This window comes from Ciconia boyciana, chromosome 17 (genome assembly GCF_034638445.1).
Source record: "Ciconia boyciana chromosome 17, ASM3463844v1, whole genome shotgun sequence".
Classification (NCBI taxonomy): domain Eukaryota; kingdom Metazoa; phylum Chordata; class Aves; order Ciconiiformes; family Ciconiidae; genus Ciconia; species Ciconia boyciana.
The window spans coordinates 4125597-4152278 of record NC_132950.1 but is presented as its reverse complement, the minus strand read 5'-3'; the positions used below and the strand labels follow the sequence as shown (position 1 = coordinate 4152278).

The 26682-nt window shown below is 54.5% G+C and overlaps 1 protein-coding gene across 3 annotated transcripts in view; it reads right to left on the bottom strand.

Annotated features, from left to right (window-relative positions):
• Window positions 1-26207, bottom strand: part of ATP2A3 (ATPase sarcoplasmic/endoplasmic reticulum Ca2+ transporting 3) — a 59333-nt gene extending 33126 nt beyond the window's left edge. For all 3 annotated transcript variants that reach the window (XM_072882319.1, XM_072882317.1, XM_072882320.1), the window contains exons 1-5: window positions 25993-26207; window positions 6147-6164; window positions 5620-5702; window positions 2395-2499; window positions 1525-1663 (exon numbers count right to left, since the gene is read on the bottom strand). In XM_072882319.1, the coding sequence (XP_072738420.1) occupies window positions 1525-1663; window positions 2395-2499; window positions 5620-5702; window positions 6147-6164; window positions 25993-26110 (463 nt within the window). In that variant the 5' untranslated portion in view covers window positions 26111-26207. The remainder of the gene's footprint in view (window positions 1-1524; window positions 1664-2394; window positions 2500-5619; window positions 5703-6146; window positions 6165-25992) is intronic.
• Between the last annotated feature and the right edge of the window lie 475 nt (window positions 26208-26682).

Here is a 26682-nt window from a genome sequence, read left to right as displayed (position 1 = left end):
AGGCAGAAAGCTGGTGCTGCAGCCAAATCTAATCCCCGTGCAGCTGCCTGCACAAAGACTCACCTTGATTGCCTTGTTACAAAAGGGCAAAAATCCGCTGGGCTTAAACAGCTTGCCAGCTTGCCAAATTTATTGCATTTGCACATGCAAACAGAAGCCGGCATCCCTCCTGCCTGCGCTGTCCCTGCCGTCCCCAGGATGTCACCTGGATGTCCACTGCACGTTCAGAGCTATTGCTCCTGGTGCACTGCCCTATCAGGCAGCCTGACAGCATCCTTGCCACTTGCTATAACCTCCTAAACCCACAATTTGCTAATTAATTTGGTAATAATCTGCAAACTCCTCCAGAGGAGAGCTCAGCTCTTTCCCTCCCAAGTCATAATGCTGATTGTGCCATTAAAAAGTAATATTCGGCCGCTGATGGGCAGGCAGCAAGCACTTGATTTGGGGAGAGATGGCAGAATTTAATTAATTATTAATTAATTAATTTAATTAAAGGCCAGGTCAGCAGCTGGAGTGCATTGCCGGCGCTGGCTTGGGAGCGCCGCCAGCTCGCCCAGCTGAGGATCTGGCCGGCACTCCTCCGCTTGATCCTCCCTGCATTATTTTTATGTTCATCTTCCAGCCGAAGCCCAACTGGAAGACATAAATAACAGCGAGCTGGCTGGGCGCGGGAGGGATTGCAGCATGTTTCCACTAGCAGGGCCACGAGGAGGAAAGGAGAGGATTAGTTTTGCGGCTCTGGGGGTTTACGGCATCGTTTAACGAACAAACAAAATGGGATAATTGAAATGCATCCTCTTTAGCTCTGGTGGGGCAGGCGGGAGGCCCCCACGCATCCTTCCCTGAATGCAAAACCCCCACAGAAGGGCTGGGGGGGACAACCCGGCCGGGGAGGCAAAAGCACCCTACAGCCGGTCCCCTCTGCCTCTCGCCCTCCCCGAGTAACAAACCCCAGTTACCAAGGAAGCCTGCCCACGCAGGCAGGGCCAGCCCCGCCGCCCGCAGCACGGAACCCCCCCGCGCTGGCGGCAGCACTCGCCTGGCACCACCGGTGCGGCACCCAGCACCGGCCCTTCACCCACGCCTTGTCCGGGGGAGGCACATGGGAGAGCCGCTTCCAGAGAGAGGGAATCTTGGCGGAAAGATTCTGGAAGATTTCTAGTTCTTCCAGAAAATGGGGAAACCCTCCTGAGACACAAAACCTGCGCCAGAAATATACACTTTTTTTTTTTTCTTTTCTGCTGTTCTCTACCGCCCTACACTCGGGGCGAAGCCTCGGCAGGCTGACGAGCCCCAGCTTTGGCCCAAATCATTTCACCTCTCTGGATCTGAGAAGAGAAACTAAGATCTCAAGTGTACAACGATGAGGTGACTTGGTGGCCGTGCCTCCGGAGGAGATGTGCCTGGATGCCGCGGCAGAGCCCACCCGCCACGAGGACCATAGGGTGCCCGTCACCAAAGCCCCCCTGGCCAGCACCACCTCCCCATCCCACCCCATGCCCTGGGGTGATGGCACCCTACCTGCCACCTCCACGATGTCCCCGGGGACAATGTCCCGGGCGCGGATCCGCTGCACCCCGCTGCGGTCGGCGCGGATCACCTTCCCCATCTCGGGCTCGTATTCCTTCAAGGCTTCGATGGCGCTCTCAGCGTTTCTCTCCTGCAAGCAGAGGAGGAGCAGAGCTGCTGGCAGGCTCCTTCCCCACCAGCTGCGAAGACAGGAGCACCCGAACCCCAGCCCTGGCTTTGGTGTCCATTTGCACCGTGGATGTGGCAAGCACCGGGTCTTCTTCAGCTGCTCTGAAATGGTCCCCACTGGCTGAAATCACACCAGGTCCTGGACACTGCAGGGACCTTTGGGCTTGATTTTCTCATTCTTGATTTGGGAAGCAGCATATCCTACCCAGATGTATTTTTCCCCATCCAGCAACACCACCTCAGATCAAGCTGCAGATAATAAATGGCCTTAAAGTGAATATATACAAGAAGAGGAGCATCGCTGGCTGAGGTGTTCGCTCATCCCCCAGCGATACAGCGAGATGAGGTGCAGCAGCCACCGTGGCTTTCTGGTGGACAGGGCAAAAAGCTTCCCTTGGAAAAACACATTTGGCCACGGTCAGGAGACAAGCAGCGTTTGCTTGGATGGCAAATAAGTGCAAGATCCTAAACTCCAAACTGCAAAAGTTGCCAAAGAAAGACTGAAGGAATGAGCCACGAGGCAGCCAACGACTGAGCATCTGCGCTGCGGCATGGGGCAGCATGGCCAACACGAAAATTGAACCTTTGAGAAATGAGTTTCCAATGGCCAGAAGCAACCAGACCTTCAAAGGAAGCGTCTCAGCCATGTGGAGCAGAGACCTGCGGGACAGGCAGGGCAGGGCTGCGACTTACCTGCCACACGCCCACCACGGCATTGGCGATCAGGATCATAATAATGACGATGGGCTCCACGAACGCCGTCGTGGTCTCCTCTCCTTCTTCAAACCAGGCCAGGATCTGGTAGGCAAGAGAAGAGAAGGACCATAATGTGGTTGAAACAACAAGTGCCAACATTTTAAGAAGGACGAAACGAGCCAACCAACACGTGGTGTTTGCTGGAGAGAAGACAACCCAGAGTGGTGGCCAGCCTCATGCGGCTTGGTTAGGGTGTGGACTTGCCATATCCCACTGTTGGTGCTTAAATCAGGTGCCTCCACTCTTCCGCTGGAGATGATAACCTAATGCATCAAATGAGCAGGGCTGGAGCAGAGCAGGGACTGACCTCGTGGCTTCTTACCGCCCTGAGCCCCCTCTCCATCCCACGAAGACCCTATACCGTACTACAAATGAAGCACACACACACACAGGTATTTTCACTCCCTTTAACCGCTTGTCGACCTGCGCTGTGTCAATATAGCAACACCTCGCTGCTCTGCGGCGGAGGCACCGGCACAAAGGACCTCTGACACAGGGGTTCACACATGCTTTACCGATTCACACAGCCACCGCAGCAGACTCGGCCATCAAGCAGATTGCAACAGCTCTGCAAATTCACCAGCAAACAGGTTGCTGCATGTTGTTTCAGGAATGTATGGAACCTCGCAAGGCACCAGCCTCCCTCCTTATCTGCCCATGAGTCGTATCCGAAAGGAGGGGACACGAGACTCGGCTTTGCCATCCCGCTGCCAAACACCCTGAGTATACTCAAAAAATAAGTATTTCTCCAGTAGCTAAGTGGGAAATATCTCCTCATGCAGAGTTGCTCCCAAGGTAAATTGTGGGCAAAACTGAGCTGATGGTACTTGGGCACCAAAAATAAGGCTCAAATCAGCAACTGGGGAGCGAGGTGCCGCTGATGATGAGCACTTCCAAGGCACCACGGAGCGCAAGAACAAAGGGGTTCACATTGCAATTACTCAGTGCCACCCGTAAAGGCAGCTTTGCTAATCACATGGACGTTGAGTTTAGCTGATCCCACACCACCTCTCAGCATTATTAAGCGTGGAGGAGGTCAGCGGCGCTCACGGGTGCCAGCTCACCAAGCCTGGTGATGCACCCGCTGCCGGCTGGCTTTGCCTGCATGGCCTGGGGAGGAGAAGCTGCTCTGCGCTCGCAGGAGGTGCTGGGGTGAATCACGGCTCCTCCCGGGGAAAGGCACGTAGGGATGTAGCCTCTCCCCCAGCGAAGGCCGGAGAAGAGCCCTGCAGGAGATACGCCACTGAAAAAGGAAATGTTTGAAGATGAGCGAGAACACCATCCGGGGAAGTAAAGGCTGGATGGCACCAGGGACACCCTGAAGGCACCACGCTGGCAGCGCCGGTGGCAGGAGCAGCCTGGGCTGTGCTTCACGCCCTGCTAAACACAAGGAAAACCCAGCCCTAAGCAGCTCTCTGACATTACCCAAACGTGACATCACGTTTTCCTGCTGCATGACGCACTGGCAGGTGTATTTTGTCAGCGAGCGTTAACCCTGCCCCACACGTCGGCAAAGATGTAAAGGAAAGCTATATGCCCCGCGCTGTGCCCGGCCGTACCCGAAACCTGCCCTGAGCATCACTAGCTTGGGCATCACCAGCCTGGGGTCTCCAAACCCTCCCGGCCACGTGGGCAGGACGGGAAGGCAGCGAAGAGCAGGCAGGAGGCAGCTCCCACGCGGGCAGCCGCAACGCTGCCAGCCTGGCTCAGCCAGAGGGAGGGAAAAAAAATTAATATTTAAACAACAGATTGGATTTTCATTTTTAATTGAAAATGTGAATGCTACTGTGCAGCAGCAGAAGAGCTCCGGGAGGGAGACTTCACTCCAAGGTGGGCAGCCACATGGGGTTTGGAAACGCTCCCGGCCCCATCTTTGCCTGCGTACGTGGATGCGCACGCTTTAGGCAGGTGCCTGCCCCGCTGCCTGCACCCCAATGGAGGAGAAGGTGATAAGTGGAGCTTCCGAGTCGGCTTCAGGCGCCTGAAGCGCTGCTCTCACCTCTCATCACCCATCACCCAGCGCTCTGGCCAAGAACAAGCAAGCCGTGCGATGTCCTGGCAGCCTCTCCGGGCATGCAGGGAGGTGGAACCCCCCAGCTCCCAGCACCTCCCAGTTCCGGGAGGATACGTGGCTTGGCCATTACACCAGGAACATATCTGCACCACGGACATGCACATCTCCATGTGTCAGAGACATTGTCCTCCCTTTCAGCAGATCCTGACATGGATCTGGTCATGCTGACAATACTTTCAAAAATATCCAAGGAAAAAATACAGATGAATAAAGAAAAAACTTTCCCTTTCTGTTTTAACCATCTATGCAAGGCAAGGCAAGGCACAAGACACGTTTTACTGGATGAAAAGCAATCAGTAAGAATTAAAATCAGAATTAATTGCAATCAGAATTAATTGCAAATAGGCTGTTTGGGTCCTAACTCAGTGAAGAGCCTGAGCACAGACCTCAGTCCAGACACTGGCCATGACAGCAAGTACAGGGAAATGCAGGAAAGCTGACAGCATGAAAAAGGATGAAGGGAAAACATAGAATGGATTTAAGAGGGAAGGTAAAAGAGATAGTAACAAAGGTACCTTCTAACCTAAAAACATAGGAAACTTTGTTGATAAAAATCTTGCAATGAGATAGAGACACGTCCAAAGGACTGCGCTCTCTCAGGTAGGGTCTGCAAACAATGCTAAAAGCTATGGATCATAGGAAAAAGCATCCCAGGACTGACAGCTTTGGGCAGCCCTCGCCTGCCTTTGGCAGCCCCTTCACAGCCCCGCTCTCGCGGGGGCTCCATGCTTGCTCCCCCCAAACCCTAAGCCCAACCCTACCGGTGCCCAGGGCCAATACCCATCCCACCCGGCGTCCCACCAACACGTGCCCGGGACTGAACACTTCCATGGCCCTCTTCTGCCTTTGCCTGGTATAGTCTTGGGGAAATAGAAAGAAGTCCAGGTAGGTTTTCGATATCAATTTTGTGTGGATCAGCATTACTGAAAAATCCTACAGTCCCATCTTTTAAGGAGATACAATGATATTGTCACCATGCCCTAGAAAACCCCTGCACTGCTGCTACATCTCCTTCATCCAACATGCACCTTCCACCCGGGTCCGTGCGTGCCCTGGCAGGTGCCCACCCCTGCGTCTGGGGTACTTACGAATGACAGAAAAGCTGCCATCAAAAGGATGCGGACGAGGAGATCTTCAAACTGCTCCAGCACCAACTCCCAGAGGGACTTTCCTGGTGGGAAAACACGAAGCCAAGCACAGTCAGTGCTCAAAAACACCCCAGAAGACAGGTAATTTAGACCACTAAGGCCAACAGGACCCCGTCCCCTCCTTGCAGCAGAGCTGCTCCAGCGCCCGTTGGCTGTGGGCACTAGCAAGGACATCCAGCACTGCAATGGGGGATTTTTCTCTCCAATATTAAACACCTTCATTTCTGGCATTGGTCTGGCTTTACTACATCCGTTTTTAACTACAGAAACCAAAACCTCTGTGTTTCTCTTCACAGCTGGTAGCCTTGCCATCAGAGGAAAGCTCTGCTGTCAGCCCAGCTTTCCCTGGGATCAAAACCAAGATTAAAAGACCCCAGAGACTGCTCCTCCTCCAGCAGTCTCGGCCCCAGCACTCCCTACCCAGCCTCAAAGCACGCACCCACCCTCGCCCCCAGCCCACGACTTACCTTCTTCTGCAGGGAGCTCTGTGGGTTTCCATCGACAGCCCAGCAAGCATAACGAAGTAAAAAATGATAAAAATAAAAAGATGAATTAGTGATTTGGGCCCAGACTAGCAATCCCTTTCCTTATGCCCCAGCAGTCCATCCAGTACCCCAAAATGCAACTCGTCCTGCACGTGTTCCCACATCAAGACAGCCAGTCATTGAACTTCTCAGTCTGACACCAAGGAGGAAGCACTGGACGCTCCCCGCACCAGGGAAACATCATTTCCCTGCTGCAAGCGGCTCCGGCAGTATTTATTCCTGCACTCAGCCTGCCTAAAAAATACTCCTCAGGAGCTGCCCTCTCCAAACCCAGGACACAGCGGTGCCACCATCCCGTAAAACGCCCGGCCAGAAACCCAATACGGACCCGCTGCGGACTGTAACTTTCAGACCACGTTTCCTATTAATCAGTTGTGCTTTACAGCCTGCAATGCTCTAGGAAAGAAATCCAAAGCCGATGCTCAGCTGGTCCAAGCTGTCCTCCTGAATCCACCTGGGTGGGTGCAGAGCCTCCATCCACACTGTTCCCAGTCACCTGCACAACCTGAAAAAACCCCAAGGGCTCCCAAACACCCACCACGGCCTCCCCGAGACTCCCACGTCCCCATGGGATGACCATCACCGTTGCACGCCGCATGCACCGACGGGCCCCACGGCCGCTGGGCAGTGCACAAACGCCGGTACCCACCAAGGGCACCACTCCTGCTTCCTCACCCGGTCAGTAATGGATGTGCTGGCCCTGCTGCAGGCAAGGTTTGGCCAAGGAGTGCAAGGTCCTGCACCCAGGGAGGACTCAGGATTGACTCCCCCGGTTTTGGCTGCTGATGGGTGCTGGCATGGGTGGGTGTCTCTGTTTGCACCCGCTGTTCCTGCATTCGGGGTGAATCCTTTGGTTGCCCGCAGAGCAGCTCCCGGGGGAGCCGGACCAAAACCTCCGCCAGCTGCCCCAAGGCGGGGGAATACGGACGTCACAGCTGTCTAATGGAAAAGGAAATCCAGGATTCGCTGAGTGCGGCAGAGTTTGCTGGAGATGGAGAAACCAACGCCGGAGCCACGCATCAGCAAACCCTCAGGAGGGCTGTGCGGGTGGCTCAAAGGCATCGCACAGCGCTGCAAGGGACCGCGGGTGCCAGCACTGAGGTGACATGGCACCAGGGCAGGGCACCCGCTGCCTCCATCCTTCGGTGCTCCGGGGCAGGAGGGGAGCAGACAGAAACCCCCCAATCCCAAACCTCCCAACGAGGAAAAATTCAGGCAGAAACCCCCCGAAGAGCCGTCCCAAAGCCTCCACTGTCTGCCACCTACTTCTGCGCCCCATGGGGTGATAATAAAACAAGATGTTCCTCCAACTCCTTGTGTTTCTGGGAAGGAATAAGGGAACAGCTGAAGTTCAGGAGGAATCGGCCCCAGGCAGACACGCTCAGTGCCCCGTCGCTGGACCGAACGCGGGGTTGTCTCCGAGCACCCCCAGCGCGGAGCCCTGGGCGAGAGCAGGAAGCGAAACCAGCTCGGCTGTTTTCCATCATCTATTTTCATTCAGAGAAATGAAAAAAAAACAACAAAACCAAACCCACCTTCACTGAACAAACCAGTGAAAACAAGAAGCCTGAACGTGTTTACGCTTCAAACTGCATCAGCTCCTCAGTGTTCACAGAGACACTTAGGACGAGTTGTTTTAAACCCATGTCCCCCCTAGATAAGACTACTCCGATCCCCTGCCATCACAAGGAGCAGACAGACCAGTACATAACGCCTATAATTATTCGTATAGCAAAAAAAAAAAAAAATCTTGGAGTGGCTTCAACGTTTCCAATCAGTCTGCAGAGCGTGTCAGCAGGAAAGTGGCTCTTCTCCCTTTTGCAGCCGGCTCCTCTCCACCCCCGGCTTCCTCTCCTCGGCCCAGAGAGCCACCAAAATTAAAAGTAGAAGAGGTCTGCTGCTGCTATTTCCATCCAGGCTCCATTTTAAGGGTGCGAACGTGCGAGGTGAGAGGGCTGGGGGCAGGCGGGGTGCCCCGAGGGAGGCGGATGGGGCTCCCGCAGGTCTCGGCTCTGCTGGGGTGCCCAGGGGTGACTTTCCCCCCCTGAGCAGCCACCCGAAACGCCGTGGTCCTCTTAGTGCTTCTGCCGTGTGGCGTTTGCATGAAGAGCCGCAGCGATGCCGTTTGCAGAGCGGGGACTTTGCATGAGCTCTTGATTAAAGCATGAAAATGGGTTTCCGTGAACTCAGGAGGAAGCACGTGCAGCGGGGCGGCCAGCCGAAATACCGCTGGTGACAGACTGACACCGCGCCATCGCTGCCACCAAACCCCAAACACTAGCAATGCTGCTGCGGGCACCTTCCAAAAATCCCCCAATTTTGAGTATCCTGAGAACCAAGCACCTCCCCTGCCATCAGTGACTCCTTCCAGCGCCCTGCACGTGGCAGCTCAGCACCCATTTTGCACCAAATACCCAAAGAAAAAGGGCAGAAAGTCACAATAAACTCACATTTTTGGGTCCGAATCAATCAAAGCCACCAGAAAACAGAAAAATTTGGGGGTAGAAGCCTTCCCCTCTCTTCCAAAGTCTCCCCCCTCACTTCCAAAGTCTCACTAGAAATAAGAGGGTTTGCCATTCGCCAAAACTCAAGTTTTACGTGAGTTAGTCCCGCGGCACCGGGCAGGGCAGCAGAGCTGGCACTGCTCCGCCGAGCTGCAGCCTTGCCATGTCCCACCTGGCCGGGAAACCCACCGTGGAGGCAGGGAACCAGCGAAAGCCCAAATCTGCAATTCCCTTGGGACAACACGGTGAGTGCCAACAGGCTGAAATGGAAACTCCCGGCCAGCACCTGAATAGCCCCTTTCTTCGGTCGGTGGCTCAGAGCTCAGCACAGAGATCCTGCTCTGTGCCCAAGCTCCCCAATACAGCCAGAAGACCAATGCAATAACACCACCAAGGGCAGAAAATGATAACGGTTGCTCAAAGTATCCCAAAACGGGGCCACCCACTTGCACCATAAATTTTCAGCTTCCCGAGCTGAGCAGTCCCGCTGCGGGCCCTGCAGCTTGTGGACGCGTATCTGCAATTTCTCTGCTCCTGCTCTTCTGCATCGCGGCTTTGGAGAGCAGAGCCAAGAAAGTAGAGGGTGATGGGTGCCTGGTGGCAACCCCTGGAGGTAACAGGACCATTCCCACCGGCAGAAGAACATGCTCTCCTCTGTGTTATCGAGCGGTGCAGGCAGCCCTGGCTCCACCACAAAATATCGACACGAGATGCTCTAAGGGCATGCAACAAGCCCGGCCACGCTGGGCAGACGTGGGCCTGGCATTGGACTATTTTAGCCGGAGGTTAATCTCCAGCTCCTGCCAACTCAAACAGGGCTGGCAGGCCGCAGGCTGGCGCCTGCACCATGGCAGGGCACGGTAATCAGGTGATGAAAAGGTACATAAACACGGGTGCCACCCACGAGCGAGGTGGTGCGGGTACGGGCTGCCACCCCGGGGCTCTGCAACAGCTTTCACGTCCCCGAGGAGACCCTGACCCGCTTTCCGGGCCAAAGGAAACAAATAAAACGTGACAGGGTGGCGTTGGGGTCGCTTTAAGGAAATGTTTGAGTTTCTCCTGCTGTAACAGGATCAAAAATCCCTGGAGCAGCACAGCCCTACAGCAGCCGGCATTTCTCCATCGTGCATTGAGGTATCGCATCCCATTCTGCTTTTGGGGAAACTGAGGCACAAGGAAACACTCTCCCAGGCCAGCGCACAGCAAAGCAAACCCTGGTGCATGCTCAGACCCAGCTTGCAACCCACAACAGCAAACACTTTGCAAGGTGAACACTGAAATACCATTTTCCCCACTGTTTCAGGAGCTTCCCTAGGACAAAATCAGATTTCCCTTATGGGAAACACTTCTGACCCCACGTGATGCGGGAAGGGTAATGGCACGGTGCCCACCGTGGGGATAACAGCGAGCATCACGCCTGGACCCAGCTTTCTGCTCCAAATAACTTCCTTCAAGCCGTATTTCTATGTTGTAAACTCTTTTTTTTTTTTTCCTGCCTTTAATTTTTCCGTATGCGGGGAAGGGGAAACAGACAGGCAAAACAAGGGACACATCCGATTCCTGGACTTTGCCGACAGGCAGGAAAAAGGGCCGAAGAAAGCAGTGAAAAGAGTATAAAAACCCTAAAATATCCCCAGCTGGGAGAGCAGCCCCTCTCCCGTGACATAAAGCAGGAACCCAGGCAGGGCTGCTCTGGGATCCTTCCACTGTCCCGCAAGACGCTGGGCAGAATAAATTGTTATTTTAACTGGCTGCCTTTCCCAGGGCTGGCTGCGCTGGGAGGATCCTGTCCCGGAGGGACGTCTGCTCTGCTTCATCCCCGGTGACAGCCGGCACTGCCACACGTCCCCGGTGCTCTGCAAAGCTGCCGGACTGCACAACCGGGAAAGGCTTTGCCGCGCCGTTTGAAAGCCAGCTCAGCCCATCACCTGCTGGGTGTAAATCCCACCTGGGGACGGGGGCGTTAAGCCTTGCGCAGTCGCACTTGAGCCGCAGAAGCGTAAAAAACCAGCGTTTGCAGACTAATCCTGGGTGTTTTAGCGTTACCTGGGATGACAAACACTCAAAGCCTAACGGTGCTAATGCTAGGTGATGTTCACAAAGCGTAGTTATCCACGTGCCTCAGCTGTGTATTACTTAAATTAACCCACACGGCTTTGCTTTCGCGGGCAGCTTCACGCCTGCGCTTCCTGAACGCCGCTGCATCCCCGGAGACTGTCCTGCACCTCGCATCTCGCCCAGGCTCCGGCCACACGCCCGGGCAGGATGCGGCTCTGCTCGGGAAGAGCAAGACCTTCAGGGTGCAGCTCAGGGGCTTTCTGATGTTGCTTCAGCTTCTTCAGAAGCAGCCGGGCTTCAGCCAAGGGGCCACCCTCGACCCGCCCTGGCACCGCGTCGCCTGCTGGAGCCCGGCCTGGCTGGAGGGGAAGCCGGACCCACGGACGCCGTGCGCTGTTGCGGCGAGACGGGGGAGCTACGGACACCGCCGAGCTGAACCAGCCGTTTCCCAAAAAAGCCCCACAGTGTAAAACCCCCAGCAGCCATGCGCTGGAATCGCAGCAGGGCTGCCCCGGGGCACCCCCATCGCCGGCGAGAGGGGCCGAGGTGAAGGTGAAGGCGAGGGCAGGGCCGGCAGAGCGGCAGCTCGCACACCCCAACCGCCCACGCGCGGAAGTCGCATCCCTGGGTGGGTGCAGCTGCGGCAGGCACGTGTGCGGCACGTGAGCCCACCGGGCTGTGGCAACCGGCCTCTCCGGCTGCACCGAGCCCCTGTGACCCAAGGAAAACAGCAATTAACCGAGCATTAAGCGGCACCTCACGGGTGCAGGCACGGCACTGGGAACATCCCCATCCTCGTGCCGGGCGCCATCGCTGAGCTCTGCTTTGCACCGCAGCCCACTCCCGGAGGATGCGGCTCTTCCCCGTCTCCTCCATCATCCCCAAAGCCGGCCCCAAAGCCACGGGTGCTTTTCCTCCCGCGTCCTTCCCTCCTGAGCGAAGGCGGTGGTGGCCCTGGGTGTGCCATGGGTGGGGGAAGCACCTCCGGCCCCCAGCACCTTATTTGCTTACCGCCTCGCAGCTGCTTCTTCCTGCGCGCCGGGCGAGTTTTGGTTACGCTGGCTGCCCGCGACAGCCGCTCGCTCGGGGCTGCTTCGAACGGCGGCAGGAAGATAAAAGGAACGAGATACAACCCCCACTCCCACGGCAAACACTGGCGGTTTGCTGTTCCTGTAACTCCCCGGCGCTCGTCCCTGCTCGAGCTCTGCCCCGTGCTTTGCAAAGTGCCCCTCCTGGCTGGGGAATCCACAGCCCCAAAAATAAGCAAATTTGGGGCCCGAGGAAGCGCTGGGGATGGCGGCAGCCCGGGGCAGGCGAGGCGGCACAGGTTAGCAGAGGTTTAAGGGCTAGAAACGTCCTTGCCATTTTCCAGGTGATGCTTTAGGGTAAAATGATGCAACCGTTTTTCTGCCTGGCACCTGGACACCATACGTGGCCAGCAATAAAATCACCCCCCAAAATTTCTGGTTTGGGTTGCAGGGCTTCCCACGGCAGTCGGGGCTCTGGACCAAATCCTCGTCCTACCCTCACGCTGCTCTTCCAAACCCACCGGTATTGAACCCAGGCCAACACCATCGGTCCCTCCAGAATGGGGACAGAGTCCCAGGGGAGAACAGGGGCATTTGGGCACCCACAGCCCCGCTGCTGTGGTTGGAGGGGAGAAGCTGAAAGGCTCATTTGTTCCTTTTCTGGCCAGCTAAGCTTCTCTCTGCAGGTCAGGGAATAGGAAACACAGTTATCCTGGATGTGCTCCTCAATGGCAGCGAAGCACCGTGCAAATCCGGCCCCACGGTATCTCCTTTTCCCTGGAAAATCAGTGTGTCCCCATGCCGAAGGATAAGCCACCACCGCCACGTCCTGCTGTCTGGGTAGAGAGAAACAGGGATGGAGGAGGGAGTGCGGCATTGGGCCGATGGTCCAAGGAGCTGTGTAAAATAAATAAGGAAAAACCTGCCCATCCCACCCCAAACTTCCCTTCCTTTATTCTTGGAAATGGCTCATCCCCAAAACATTGGATAGCACAAGCTTCCCTCCAACACAGTGCAGGGGGTCCCGGCACGGGGCCACGAAGCCCAGCCAGCACCGAGCACCCTCCTCCCGTGCCGCGGCAAAAAGCAAATTGCTTCCCTGTTGATAACCCACCTCCTTTTCTTAATGCTATGAAAATAAGGGGAGAAGATTTCACCCACTGTGCCCCACAAATGAGCTGCCAGCTAGGCTTGCAGCTCCAGTGCCCATGTGGCATTTGCAAGAATAAAGTCTTGGGGAAATTTAGGGGAAAAACCCTGGGGAAATGGGGCTGCAACCGGCGGCCTTGTCCCCCCGTCCCTGTCCCCGTCAGCACCCACAGCGGATCCCCGGGCTCGTTTTGGGAGTGGGAGGGAGCGGGGCGGAGGAAACCTGTGGCTCCAGCCTGGGATGGATTATTTGAGCAAACTAAAAGCAGCGGTTTGTTCCCTCCTGCACCAACGCAGTGGAAAGAATTTCCAGCTCTGGCTCCCGGGTGGAAAAGCTAAAAATCTGCATTTAAATAGTAACAGGTTTTGGAAAAAGAAAAAGAAAAAAACCCACACCACAGGAGCTTGAATAAAATAAAGTTTAAGCTGGGGTTGCTTTTTTTTAGTTTTGGGGTTGTGTTGGGGTGTTTTTAGCTTCTCCTTATCTCTGCTTCAAGCAGATCCTTTCCATAATCCCGAAGAAAGGTGAGGCAGCGACTCTGCCGAGCTTGGGAAACTTCTGCCAGAACTGCCACAACGCCAACCCAAAGGGCACGCTGCAATTTCAGTATATCCTCTTCTTGCACCCTATACACATCATATTTCCTGCTTTATTGCCCTAAAACTATTTTTTCAGCTAATTTCCCATTGACACCCTAGTGGTAAGGGTTAATAAATTGGGGGTTTTTGCCCAGTAATGTTTTTTCACCCTTTAGGGCTCTGCTGCAGCCTCCTGCCCTCAGCCGCTCGGCTCTCAGCTGCCCCGACATCACGAGCACGATGCCCAGATGCCAGCAGATGCCAAAACTCCTCCGACCCAGCATGGCGGCCGAAAAGTAGCATCCAGGCCAGGGAAAAATGCTACGGCGAATTCGTAACCCACGCCGGACTGCCACACACCACCACAAATAGGCCACTCGCAGCGAGTCCAACACCCGGCGACAGAAAATTTAATAACATTTTCCTGGCAGCGCTGGGGACCGGTTTAGGAAACCAAACACGTGGACCTGCGGAGGCGGCGGTGCCAGGAGCCCCGGCGATGCTCCGCGCCGCTGGGTCAGCTCGGCCGCCGGTCCCTGCCCGCAGCAGGAAAACACGCACGGCCCCGGGAGGCTTCGAATGTCCCAGGGGAGGAATTTCAGCACCTTTCAGCTGAATTCTGCAAGACTTAGGGAAGAGCAAGGTGGGACTGTGTTTGGTTTTTTGTTTTTTTGGTTTTGTTTTTTTTTTTTCCTAAAAAGTAGGAAAAAAGGGATATTGGGGCTGAAAAGGCAGGTAAGAAAATGGGACGAGGATGCATTTTCAAAATAGGATGCATTTTCAAAATAAGATGCATTTGCTCCTGGAGGACAGACGCTGCTCAGCACGCAGCAAAGGGCTGCTGTGGCTCGGTGGGGGGAACAGTGTCCCCCAAAACTGCCGCCCCAAGGATCTGGTGGGTGTTCACACTGAGCCGAGCATCTTTGACGAGGCTGTAAGCAACCACTGAGGACATCACACTTCCTTAGCATGCAAAATAAAACAATAAAATAAACAATAATTCATAAGAAGTAATAATTAAAACACTAAGTAATAAAAAATAATAAGTAATAATAGTAATTTATAAATAAACGCAACTAAAGTATTGCACTCGCCAAGTGCTGTGGAAAGCGTGGGTGGCTCCCGGTTGCTCACCCAGCAGCGGCCGAGCAGCTCAGGTGCATCCCGTGCCCCGCTCACAGGACGTTTCTCCCGCTGCCCCACGGGGCTCGGGGACCAGCCGGGCCAGGGGCTCTCAGCAATAAAACACTCGGTAGCCGCCTCTCCGGGAGAAGGCAGGCAGGGAAGGGGTTGCCTTCCTCCCTGGCGTGACCCCAGCTTTTTCCCCGCTGTAGGGTGCCCACATCAGTGTCTGGCACCAAACCCTCCCGGCCCAGAGGGGAAGCGCTTTGACATCCCGCCCCACCTCCCGCATGAACCTGCCGGCACAAAACCACACTAAACATTCTCGCCTTCCCCCAAAACGGGGCTCGCTCTGCAGCCCTCATGGCACAGCACAGCAATTCATTTGCTTTGCCACTTCTTTTGCTCGACATCTTGCACGTGGCAGGTTTTGGATTGAATTGCAACCGGCGTGGACCCAACTCCCGGGACATGTGTAAGAGCCGACCCAGGGGGGTTTGCAAGATGAACCCCCCCAAAAGCATAGCCCCAAACCAGTAACCTCAATTAAGAAAGAAAAAAAAAAAGAACTTCCAGATATTGCTTTTAAATCCAAGCAGCATTTTCTCCCCTTCCCTGCCAAGACGAGGAAGCTGCTCTCTCTCCCTGCTCCAAAAGCTGGTATTTCAATAAATATTTTAATCGATCCTGCTGCCACCTGTAGCCGAGCCACAGCGTACGAGCTGGGCTGTGTACGTATGGATCAGGAAAACCCAAACTTTGCACGCCGGGTTGGAAGGAGACCCTGCCCCAAGCTCGGGGCTGAAGGGAGCCAACTCCATCCTAAAAGCAGAGGTCTGGAGGGGGTTGGGGTTTGGGTTTTTTTTTTCCATTTGTCCGTTTTCTGGAGGAAATGCCTCTGCCACGGCAAACTTTTGTGAAATTTAAAAGTTTGAATAGCGCATCTCAACCCATCTCCCACCTGCCAGTAAATAAAATCAGGCTGATAAAACGCAGGCAGCGTACCCGCAGGGTGGTGCATCCTCTGCCCCCGACTCACACGGGCGCTGAGCAGCTGCTTCTCAACTAAATTAACTCAAACTGAGATTATTAGTATTAATTTTTTTTGCAGAATTCCTTGCCCCAGCTGACCTGGCTCCCCCCACCACACACACACTTGCTTTTTCTGGTATCTGTTCTCAGAGCACGATCTATTTTCAGCAATCCTCTTGGATGGGTTTTCATGGAAAATGAAGTCTACACTGCCCTTAGTTTAGATTATATCAGAAGACAAAAATTTCTGTAGGATAGAAAAGATCTGTTCTTCTGGATGGGAAAAAGGGGCAAGTTGGACAATTAATACTTTTCATGGATGAACTCTCTGGGGATCACACATCTCTGTGTAGTTAAGTAGTTCCTTTCCTGGAGCGAGACGCTCACGAGATCCCTGGAGACATGAGTCCCATCTAGGCTTTTTCCATAATCTCCTTCCAACTATGTATAATATCTGTGTGCGTGCCTATAAGGATGAAATATTCTATACATATGTATATATACATAGATACTTATATATATTTATGTCAAAAAGGGGTGAAAAAGGGAAGAATAATTTGAATTAGGCTTTTATAGACAAAAGAGGAGCCCCAGAGCAGCCCCGAGCCGGCACTGCAGAGCAGCCCCATCTCCCCCCGGGTCACGGCAGGACTGCCCTCGGAGGGGAGCGGATCACAACACTGCTCCTCCTCTGACGGGGTTTCCATTGACCTGCAGGCAGCAGAAGGCCCCTGACCTCCAAAGCGTGCAAAAACCCAGAAAACCTGCAAAAACCCCAAGGACGCAGCGCCCTGAGGGGAACCCTCTGCGGTGGCCGGAGCAGGAGGGCCAGCGACACAGCTCCATCGCTTCCCCTCTCCACCCCGCACCGCTGAGCCGGCCTTTTTTATTTTTATTTTTCCACTCACTCCCCACCTTTTCCTTATCTTAGACCTTCTGTTGACTTGGAGGTTGCAAAATGGAAAAAGAAAAGTGCAAACAGGCAGGCAAAGGGAGGGTTATCCCGACCCTGGCTGCCCGTCTCCTGGGGACAGGCGCTGCCTGCTCGGCAAAATCCAGCTGAGCTGACGTTTTACAGGGCAAATCCCTGGGGATTCGGCCATCGCTGGCCGCCGGAGGGGCCGGAGTCACTGCCCAGCTAATCGAGTTCCTCCTCGAGGATCTCTGGGCTTTCGCTCCCTGTGGCGAAGAAAGCAGAAGAGAGAATCTCCCCTGCCCACGCAGCCCTCCCAAAAAAATAACTAATTTTTATCAGCAACAAATGCAAGAAAAACTGCTTCCAAACCAGAAGAAAACAAAACAAAACCAAAAAAACCCCCCATATAATAAAGCAAATATAGAACATACAAAACACAGCCCTTGCATTTGCTTGGAGGGTGGCAAGGACAGCACGGATCTGCTTCAGTGACATGAGGACAAAAGGCACTTTGGCCATCCAGCCCCCAGGAGGGGCACGGACTGGCCGTGGGGACTGGTCCCAGCACAAGGGACAGCTTTCCCACCCCGCAGCGCGGCCGCGGCCGGTGGCTTTGGGGACCACACGGACGTGCTGGAGGTGGTTTCACCGGGATGGAGCAAAACCTGTCAGCGCCAGGGCTGTCCCCGGCACCGCGTCCCCAACGGCTCCTGCAGCCGCCTGGAGAAGGACGCCCGACACAACCCTGCCCTTCAGTCCGAATTCACTCACGTCCCTTCCCCGCCTCCCCCCAGCGCTGGTTTAAAATACACAGAGAGGCTAAATAGCAGGAAACACCCAAAGCAAAAATACTGTGCACAGGAACCCAGGGGCACAGGGGACGCACAAGAGCAAGAAGCGGATTTCCTCCCCACAACATCGCACCTCCGACGCTGACGGGGACCCTGCCGCGCAGCTGGGCCGGGCCACCAGCGCGGTGTCACTCGTCCTCACGCGCCTTCACCCTTCAGCCCTGCAGAGCCCGGGATGGGCTCGGACCTGTTAGCTCTCGATAGGGAATAAACATCTTTTTACTGTCTGTTTTGCTTCCTCTCCGTAAAGCGATCTTTTATCCAAAAGTCTGCCAGAGTGACTTGCAAATGTGGGGGGGGCGGGGAATTACAATTATAATTTTATATATATATATATAAAATCTCAAATGGGATAGAGAGATATCATCTCAAATGGGATAGAGAGATATCATCTCAAATGGGTTAGACATATAGATAGATATATAAAATCTCAGATGGGGGAGAGAGAGAGAGACAGAGATAATCTCAAATGGGATATTTGGAGAGAGAGAGCACACGATAATCTCAAATGGGTTCATGTGGGAGCACAGCTGACGAAGCCAGGACCTCCGCTGGCACATCCAGCAGGTTGCTGAACATTTAAATTTCAGGAGGATTTTGATGATCAGAGTGGAGACACTTGCATTTAGGGGTACTATAGGTCTAGACTTCAAAAAGAGGTACAAAATTTCCATTTCAGCCACCACAGGTCACAAAGAGATGCCATGGCACGCCCCGAAGAAGCCTGATGCCCGGGGACGCATGGGACCAGGCGGTGCATGGGCACGGACCCCATCCCGGGAGGTAGACGGGACTGCTACCAAACCACAGCCTGACCTTGCTCTCGCCACCTCTGCGGGTAAGAAAGAGAAAAGGCTATTACAGAGTGATAACGAGCAGCCAAACCTCAAAAACTGGGAGGTTCCCACAAAAAAACAGCAAATAGTAGTTATAGACAGGAGGCTAATTGCTAGCAAGGATTAATTCATCTTCTCTTCAAAAGAGCAACCCTTTGGACTCAAATCCAACCCTCCCTTCATGAGACGATTGGCTCAACTCCGGCAAGTCACCCACCTTGGAAAAGAACCATTAGCATTAATTGCATTAATCCTAGCAGGAATAATGAGTCTCCTGTCCCAGCACTGCTCATCACCACCTGCGCCGTCATTGCTCGGATGCTGGCGGAGCAGGCAGCTGCCTGCAGCCCTGCCTGCGAGGGGTTAACCGCCCACGGAGGAGCCTCTGGCGCACGCTCACGTCATGGAAATACTCAAGTAACCACAATTTTCTCTATTGCTTTTTGGCTCCGGTTCTTCAACATTTCTACACTTCTAGCCCAGATCTCTGCTACCTGTTTCCAGCGAGGTAATTGGTACAGACAGCAGCTCAACTGAGCAGTCGGTAAATTTTTTTTAATATGGGTTACTTTTATACTTTCTACCTCCAATGCTACCAACATTGAGATATAAAAAATGATCATGAGTCACAATACTGGCAAAAAAAAAAAAAAAAATCAGATACACAATAATAAGTGGAGGTAGGAGGGGGGTTAGTGCTTTCCAGGTTTTGCTGGGTATTACTATTGCACCGGGTTGGGTGGGTTCCAGACAGCTCTGCCCTGCTGCTGCCTGCCCCCCCAGCCCACTCACAGCGGCCGCGGGCCCCTCTCCTCCATCCCTCCCGCCTTCCCCAGTCCTCCCAGTCTCCCCAGCATCAGCCGTTTCTCCTGCACGAAGTGTACCGACTGGCCAGGAGGGGCTGCCTTCGTTGCCATCTCCCCAACCTGAGATGCAATGGGATGTCATCCATGAGTGCTACGTGAGAACCAGGGGAAGGAGAGGAAGAAAAAGGGGGGGGGGGGGGGGGGGAGAAAGAAAAGATAAAAAAGGCAAGCAGAAAACCCCATCCCTCTCCTGATAATCACAACCTGCCTTAATATTTCCACCGTGTAATTGAGACCGCGAGCGCCAGCAACACTCCCGGAAAACGTCAGCCCAGCAGCTTGGCTCCCGGTCCCCGTCCTGCTCCCAAGCGCCTCCCCCTCCGGACCCCTCTGCCAGCCGGTTACGGAACTAACCCACACCAAACCAGCCAGCCCCGGAGCCAACGTCCTCCTCTCCGCACCACCGCTGGCTGTGATTAGCCGAGCGAGCCAACGGGCCGGGCAGGGAGCGCTGCCCTGTGCCAGAGCTGCCCAAGCACCCTAATGGGCTTTTCCCGAGGGAAAAAATTAAACAGGAGTTTTAGAGCACCCGGACACCCGGCCTTACCTGCCGAAAGAGGTTTGCAATTCTGCTTTTCCTGCCCTAATTCCCCATGGAGTACGGCTTAGGTGTTGCTTACAACTTCTTAACGCTCCCTTTAACAGCCCTGAAAATATTAATGGGGATGGGGCATCCACTGACCCACCAGGCGAGCTCAATGAGCCGGGAGAAGGGTTTTGTGGCTGATCCGGCCACCGCGATGCCTCCCAGGGAGGAGCCCTTTCTCCAGGAGCGGGGCTGGACCAGCTGAGCGAGAGGCACAGGGCACAAACACTCAACATCTGGCTGATGGTTTACAAAGAATAACCCTAAAAAAAAAACATTTTGGAGGGGCATCAGCATCCTGACCGACTCTGCAAATGCTCCGCATAGGAGAAAAATCAAAGCTGGCTCCTCCAGAGGTTTGAATATATGAAAAAACATCAAATAACCTCGTTATTCAGGACCAGGAAAATGAAAGCATCCCACGGTTGTGTGCAGCCCCGCCAGCCCCGCAAGGTTTCTGATGCCTTTCGATAACCAGTTCAGATCCCCGCTGCAGATCGCAGGAGGGCAATGGGAATGCCGCTCTCGAGGGGGGATTCACGCACCCCACCTTGCCGTAGCTCTCGAGTGCTGCACAGGCAGCTATCCCCACCAGAAAATAACAACCATCTGCTTTAAGTTGCCCAAAGTTGCCCTTGCTCAGCCCTGCTTCACACCAGCACCTGCAATTCTCGGCATCCGGCAGGGATGTCCCGCGGGGGCCCGTGCCAGAAGCATCGCCCGGGCTGCAGGCGTGCCAGGGCAGACCCGACCTGCAGGACAGGGGGGATTTAGCAGCAGCCAGAAGCTTCCAGCTTTCACACCATCCCATTTGCAGGAGGAGATCAAACGCAGAGTGAAAAGGCAGCGATTTGGATGCCTCTCAAATTAAAATTCTCCTTGGTAGGAAGAAAGCAAAAGCAACACCAGGCGTCGGGTGATGCTTTTTACTCAAGAAAAATGGTTTTCAGGAGAAGTTTTTAAAAGAAAAAAAACAAACATACTTGCAACATAAATATCAATAGTATTTTTCAGAGATTTACCCTGGAGGGAGATGACCATAGAAATGCTACTCAAGAGCTTAAAAATCAGATCTGGCAATCGGAGAAGGCTTAAACACACAGAAAGACCAACGCCACCAAAAAGGCAAAGAGCGAGCAGCCGCACGGCTGCGTGGGGATGGCGAGGACCGCACCGGGCGGGCCAAAAACGCTCGGCTCCAGGAGGAAGGTCAAAATAGGCACCTGAAACCCTGGGGAAGAGGATTAGCCTGGGGGAGCGGGGGATATTTTGCTGCTAATGGTGTTTTTGGAGGACCCGCGCCAGCCCTTCTGGAAACGGTGCATCCCAAGCCAGCATCCGGGCACCCACAGTGCATCTGACTCCTAACCCAGTGTTTCGTAGCACCAGCTCCACCACCCCCAGCTTTAAAACCAGCAATGAAATAAAAATATTAATGAAATAACACTTGTGCAATAGGGGAGGCCAGCCCCAAGGGTACGCACGAGACCTGCACACAAAATCCCTTCCCCTTCAGCGCAGCCCCTGCCTCTCCTCACCCTGGAAATTTTCCCTGCCTGGATCCTGCAGCATTTTAAGAGCAGACATCAGTTTTTCTGAACATTGCTCTTTATTCACAATTTTTTTAAAGGTAGGTACACAACCAGGTAACCTCAGAGGATGGCGCAGGGATGAAAATCCCAAATTTCCTCTTGTCCAATTAGGAAAATTTTGTGTAGTCTCTCCCCAAATTTGAAGGCGCTCACAAGGTTTCAATGCCTCAGCATTTCTCCTAAGGGAAAGGATTTGGAGGAGGGAAAAAAAAACCCCGTAGCATGTTTATGAATCAGACTGTTAAGCGTGTGTTTCGGGGGTGGAAAAGGTGGGCGATGCACAGAGGAACAGAGAGCAGAGTTAGATGAGTCAGAAAATGCTGCTTTTCCTCTCCTTACCGGCATCTCAAATATTTCAGCATGAAATAGAAATTTTATTTCTTTTTTTTTTTTTTTTATCGTCAAGAGAGAGTTGGAGCGTAACCTTGGCTGGTTAGCAACCGCCAGCAGCTATTCCGACGTTAAGTAATGCACTGCAATTAGAGTACGCACAGGGGTGCGTGCACGCACACGCGTGTGCCGATGGACATATACACACATGCACACACAGCCCTGGGTATAGACTGGGAAAAGGATGGAAACAAATAATATATCAGTGGTTTTTGCTGCTGCTTCTAGCAAAACAGGGGCTCGGATGCGTGTGCTTGCGCTGAATAGCAGAAAGCTCCTCGTGGATGAGCCTTGGTGGGTTTCGGGAGAGCGGCGACACATCACAGGCTGGATTTGGGCTTGGGGATGTCACCTCCTCCTGCCCAGGTAAGCTCAGGCACACACATGCAAAAATACACACAAGGGCTCCGAGATCCTGAAATAAAGCTTACGGAGATGTAGAGAGGTGCGTTATAAAAGAAAAGCCAATTTACTCATGGGCTTTGAGCTTGCCCAGTGCTGAAGCTGGCTTGAATAACATTTAAATAGCCATCAGACAGATACCGTTATCATCGCACCCTGCAGTGAGGCGCAGGAGGTTTCGAAGAGCATTGGGTACCACGCTGGGGGCAGCCCCAGGGGCAGCCAGGGTAAAGGAGGGGACGGGCGAGACCCCGAGGAGGGCTGGCGGGCAGGGCCTGATCCTGCCCAGTAGCGTTTCCAACCACAGACGGCATCAGGGCTTTTGCTTTGGAGTCAGAAGAGATGAAATGCAAGAAGAGATAAACGCCCGTATGCTGCAAACAGCCGAGCACTTGACTCCACTGACATTCACAGTCCATTTAGGTTACTGATGAAGCAAATAAAATTATGCATATGCATTAACGCTGGCAATATCCTGCCTGAAATGTATGCTCATTTACACATGGAAATCCATTTAGAAGAGAGAAATCGGAGCTATATTTAAAACAGAAAATCACTTGACTGTCCACGGGGCAACTCCCGTTTACATCTGTCATTCCTTGGCAAAACTGAAATCATTTCAGGGTAAATTGTGCCCCTGGTTTTATATTTAGAAAGAAAAGGGTTTGCACCCCTGTATCCTCCTGCTCAGTCTATTAGAAAAGAAGAGATGCGCATTTTTTGCTTTTATATTTTTATTTTTTTAAGTGTTGTGCTCTAAAAGCAACCTGTGGAGCTCGGTGCTGGCGGATGGGAGGGGGCGTAGGGGAGCGTCCGCCCGGCACACATGGAGCATCGCAAAGTGTTTATCAGTTAAAATTGACTTTGGAGATTCAGGAGCCTTTTGAGAATCACCATGGTGAGACCTAAATGTTCTGCAGCTTCTCCAGTTTCCTCGGCAAATGAAATGGCCATGCTGACAGCACCGATGACAGATCTGAAACTAGAACAAGAGCTCTTCCTAACGGAGAAATATCTTCTTCCAGTCCAGTAATCTATATCTCACTGCTTGGCTGCCAAGCCACGAACTGGAGATATTAAGTAATCAGTATTGCTCTCTGTTTCCTCCTGCAAATGTAAATGCGAGCACTGGAACTGAAAAAGCAATTTTAGGCTCCAAAAGAATACCTCCTCCAAAAAATATATATTTTTTTAATATGAAACACGCCAATGGCCACTGCTTCTCACTTAATGTTGGAGCTCTTTGCAGCTCATATTTTTGAAATGCATCAACACAATAAAAAAAAGCAGACAGCAGCTCTCCAAAGTACGTCGGGAGGCAGGTTTTAAGAAAGACAATGTATTTTAGATTGTGATTCACGACCACACTGGCAGTTTGATTTCAGGTTTAGAAGGAAATGAATGAATGTGAGACACGAGGGTGCAAAAATGAAACTAGCTGGAGCTGAAGGTCTGCTCTGCGCTTCAAGCCAAGCAAGATTTGAATCTTCTTCCCCCTTCTGCGTGAGCTCAAGCAAGTCACCAAACTGCCCTGCACTTCCGCTGCCAGAGCTTAATTTAAGCCTAAATTAAAATGCAATTCAATACGGGCCATCTTCAAGACCTGCGCTCCGGTGCAAGCCCAGCTCGCCGCCCCACGCTGCTCCCCACAGCAGCTCTCCCAAACGGGGCACCCAAGGGTACCCCAGCGCAGCTGGGGAGGTCGGCTCCTGCTGCCGTGACACAACCTGCAACTTCTCGCCATACTGGAAAAAAGGCTATTTGCTTAATATCGAGGTTTTAAACCAACCAAACAAAAGAAAAAACCCCAAACAGACCACACAGGGTCCCATTCTGCATGATTTTAAGCTGTGCTGACCCATCCATATCTCATCTGTGCCATGAGAAAAATATAAATACTGCACAAAAGTTGCAAAAATTCTGAATTCTTAAAAATCTTTGACCACATTTTCACTGGTGGTTGCACTGCCCACGTTACTGCTCTCAATGTCTGTGCACATCACTGTAAGCTGTGTTGTACAGGAGATGCAGAGCTCCGCTTTGAAGGCAAAAGCCATGGGACGTCCCAAAGTCGTAAGCTCTTGCAAACCAACAGCCTGCAAGAAGCCCAACACTGGACTGTATGGGAAGCAAAACTGTAGCGAGAGGTGAGCACAGAAGCATTGCTTGCAAGAGGGGGAAGGAAGAAGAAAAAAATAAAAAGACAAACTAATTGCCACTGCTAACCCTTTGCTTTGCACCTACATCATATGTTCGAGCTACCTTTTTCAAGGCAGAGAGCCCGGTGCCACCGAGCAGCCAACGTGCCTGAGTCAGCAACGATGATTCACTTGGGCAAACAGGAGGATAAAGCCACCGTGAGCCCCGTGCCGGCCATGTCTGTAGGTGACACGCTGCTGCACAGCACAGATCACCCGTACAACCCGTCATCCCCACGTTCCTGTGGGGCCGAGGGGCAGCGCAGAAACGTTGGGAGCAATTATACCTTGAAATCAGAGCAGCACACCTCTTCGCTAAGGGTGCGTTTTGCATTCAGCCCCCCAAAGCAGAGGGATTGCTCCCCTCCCAGCTAACCAGAGGGGTCCCCAGCTGCCCTCCTTCAAAATCAGGTCAGACACGGGCGGGTGCGATGCTCCATCGCTTACGCCTCGTGCGGAGTGCTCCGTGGTAAGAGCTCCCAGGTCCAGCCCTGACCACGCTGACTCAGGGAACGGAGCAGAAGCCGCCCGGTATGGGGAGCGCTGGTGGAAGGGGGATCCCGAGCACAGCCCAGCACGCAGGACTGCTGCTCGCAGGGCTTGTCTGGAGGAGGCACAGCCCTCGGACCCCAGCTGACCCAGCCCTCCCAATGACTAAAGATGCAGACAGCAATCCTGCCAGCATCTGCTCGGGCTTTCCTTAGCCTCATCCATGAGGATCAAGTGAAAAGCAGATGCAAGAAGCTCCAACCCAGGAGAGAATTTACACACTGCTCTCCTTGCACAACTTCAAGAAAGGACTTGCCACTCCAAAGCACTGGAGCAAACTCCCCCTAAACCCCTCCTGTTTCTGTATTCGGAGTCAACGACCTACCTACACCTACAGCCTGAACGACCAAAATCACTATTTACCCAGGTAGGCTCAGGCACCCCAGAAAGTCCCTCCCGTGCACACCGAGCACTTATAAAACACGAGTTTAAAAAGTCCCCTTATCAAACCCAAGAAGATGCCCAGCTGCTGAAAGAGGGTTCCCCGGGTCAGCGAAGCTGGCACAGGTCCCGTCACCCTATCTCCCCCCGCCACCCCTTCCTCTTCCGCAGCAGCACCCAGGCACCCAGGGCTGCAGCGAGCTGGGAGCGGGGTCCCCCCGCCGCGACACCCCTCGCCTCGATTTTGGGGCTTCCCTCTTTCACCCGCAGGCGACGGGGGAACTTCCTCCTCCCTTTCCTGGCGACATATCCCTGTGTCCCCCCCGCTTTCAGACGCTCCACCAGAGGAATGAATGCCCCGCCAATCGCCACCGCTGCCCGCCCGCACCCCCGTACCCAGCCCTTAATCGGCGCCGGCCGCTGCTCCCCTCAGCAGCAGGTGTCCCGCGGCAAAGCCCCGCGGCTCCTCCGCACCCCGGGGGGGGGCGGACGCTCCGGGGGGGCCCCAGGGCAGCGCCCCGGCCCTTCCCGGTCCCGGTGCCGGTCCCGGCGGGGAGAGCCCCGCTCCCGCTCCCGGTGCCGGTCCCGGCGGGGAGAGCCCCGACGAAGGGTCCCAGCCGCCTCCGGCGGGATGCCGGCGTCCCGTTAGGGCTGCCCCATCACGCCGGGTTCCCCAGCCCCTCCCGTCCCCACCGGCAGCATCCCGCGGTCCCGTCCCGCCGCACTAACCATTGGGGCCGTACTTCTCCCGGCTGCGGCGGACCTGCTCCGGGCTGAGCCCGCAGCTCTCGGTTACACCGAAGCGGCGGAGGACGTCGAGCACCGGCAGGCTGTGCGCCGCCTCCATGCCCCGGCGGCGGCCCGGGCCGGGGCGATGCTCGGCGGGGGCGCGGGGAGGGCACACGGGGCGCCGCTCGCACGGCGCTGCTCCGCGCCTCTCCGCCGCCGCGGGAAGGTCCCCGCCGCCGGGCCCGCCTCCACGGGCGGCACCGCCCCGCCCCGCCCCGCCTCTCCCGGGGCCGCCGCGCCAGCGCCGCCCCCCGCGGGGCAGCCCCGGGGACCGCGGCGGGGGGGCGGGGGGGGGCCGGGCTCCGGCGCCCGCCCCTTTGCAGCCCGGGCTGGCCCCCTCCAAACGTCCCTCCCCCCCCCCCAATGTTTCTGTAATTATTCCCAAACTTCTCGGAAGTGATGCTGGCGGCCAGGGAAATCCTCCCGCCGAAGGGGAAACGTCCCCCGGTCGCTGGTTGCTCGTTCAGGTGCTGGGAGACGCGGGAAGGCGTCGCTCAGCCCCTGCCCGGGCCCAGCGCGGGCTGTGCGGGGAGAGAGGGTCCCCTCCTTGGCCCCCCTCCCGCTGGACGCCGGGCAGGCCCCACGCCCGCTCCTCCGCCCCGCTGGAAGCAGGCCGGGGCCGTGCCCCTG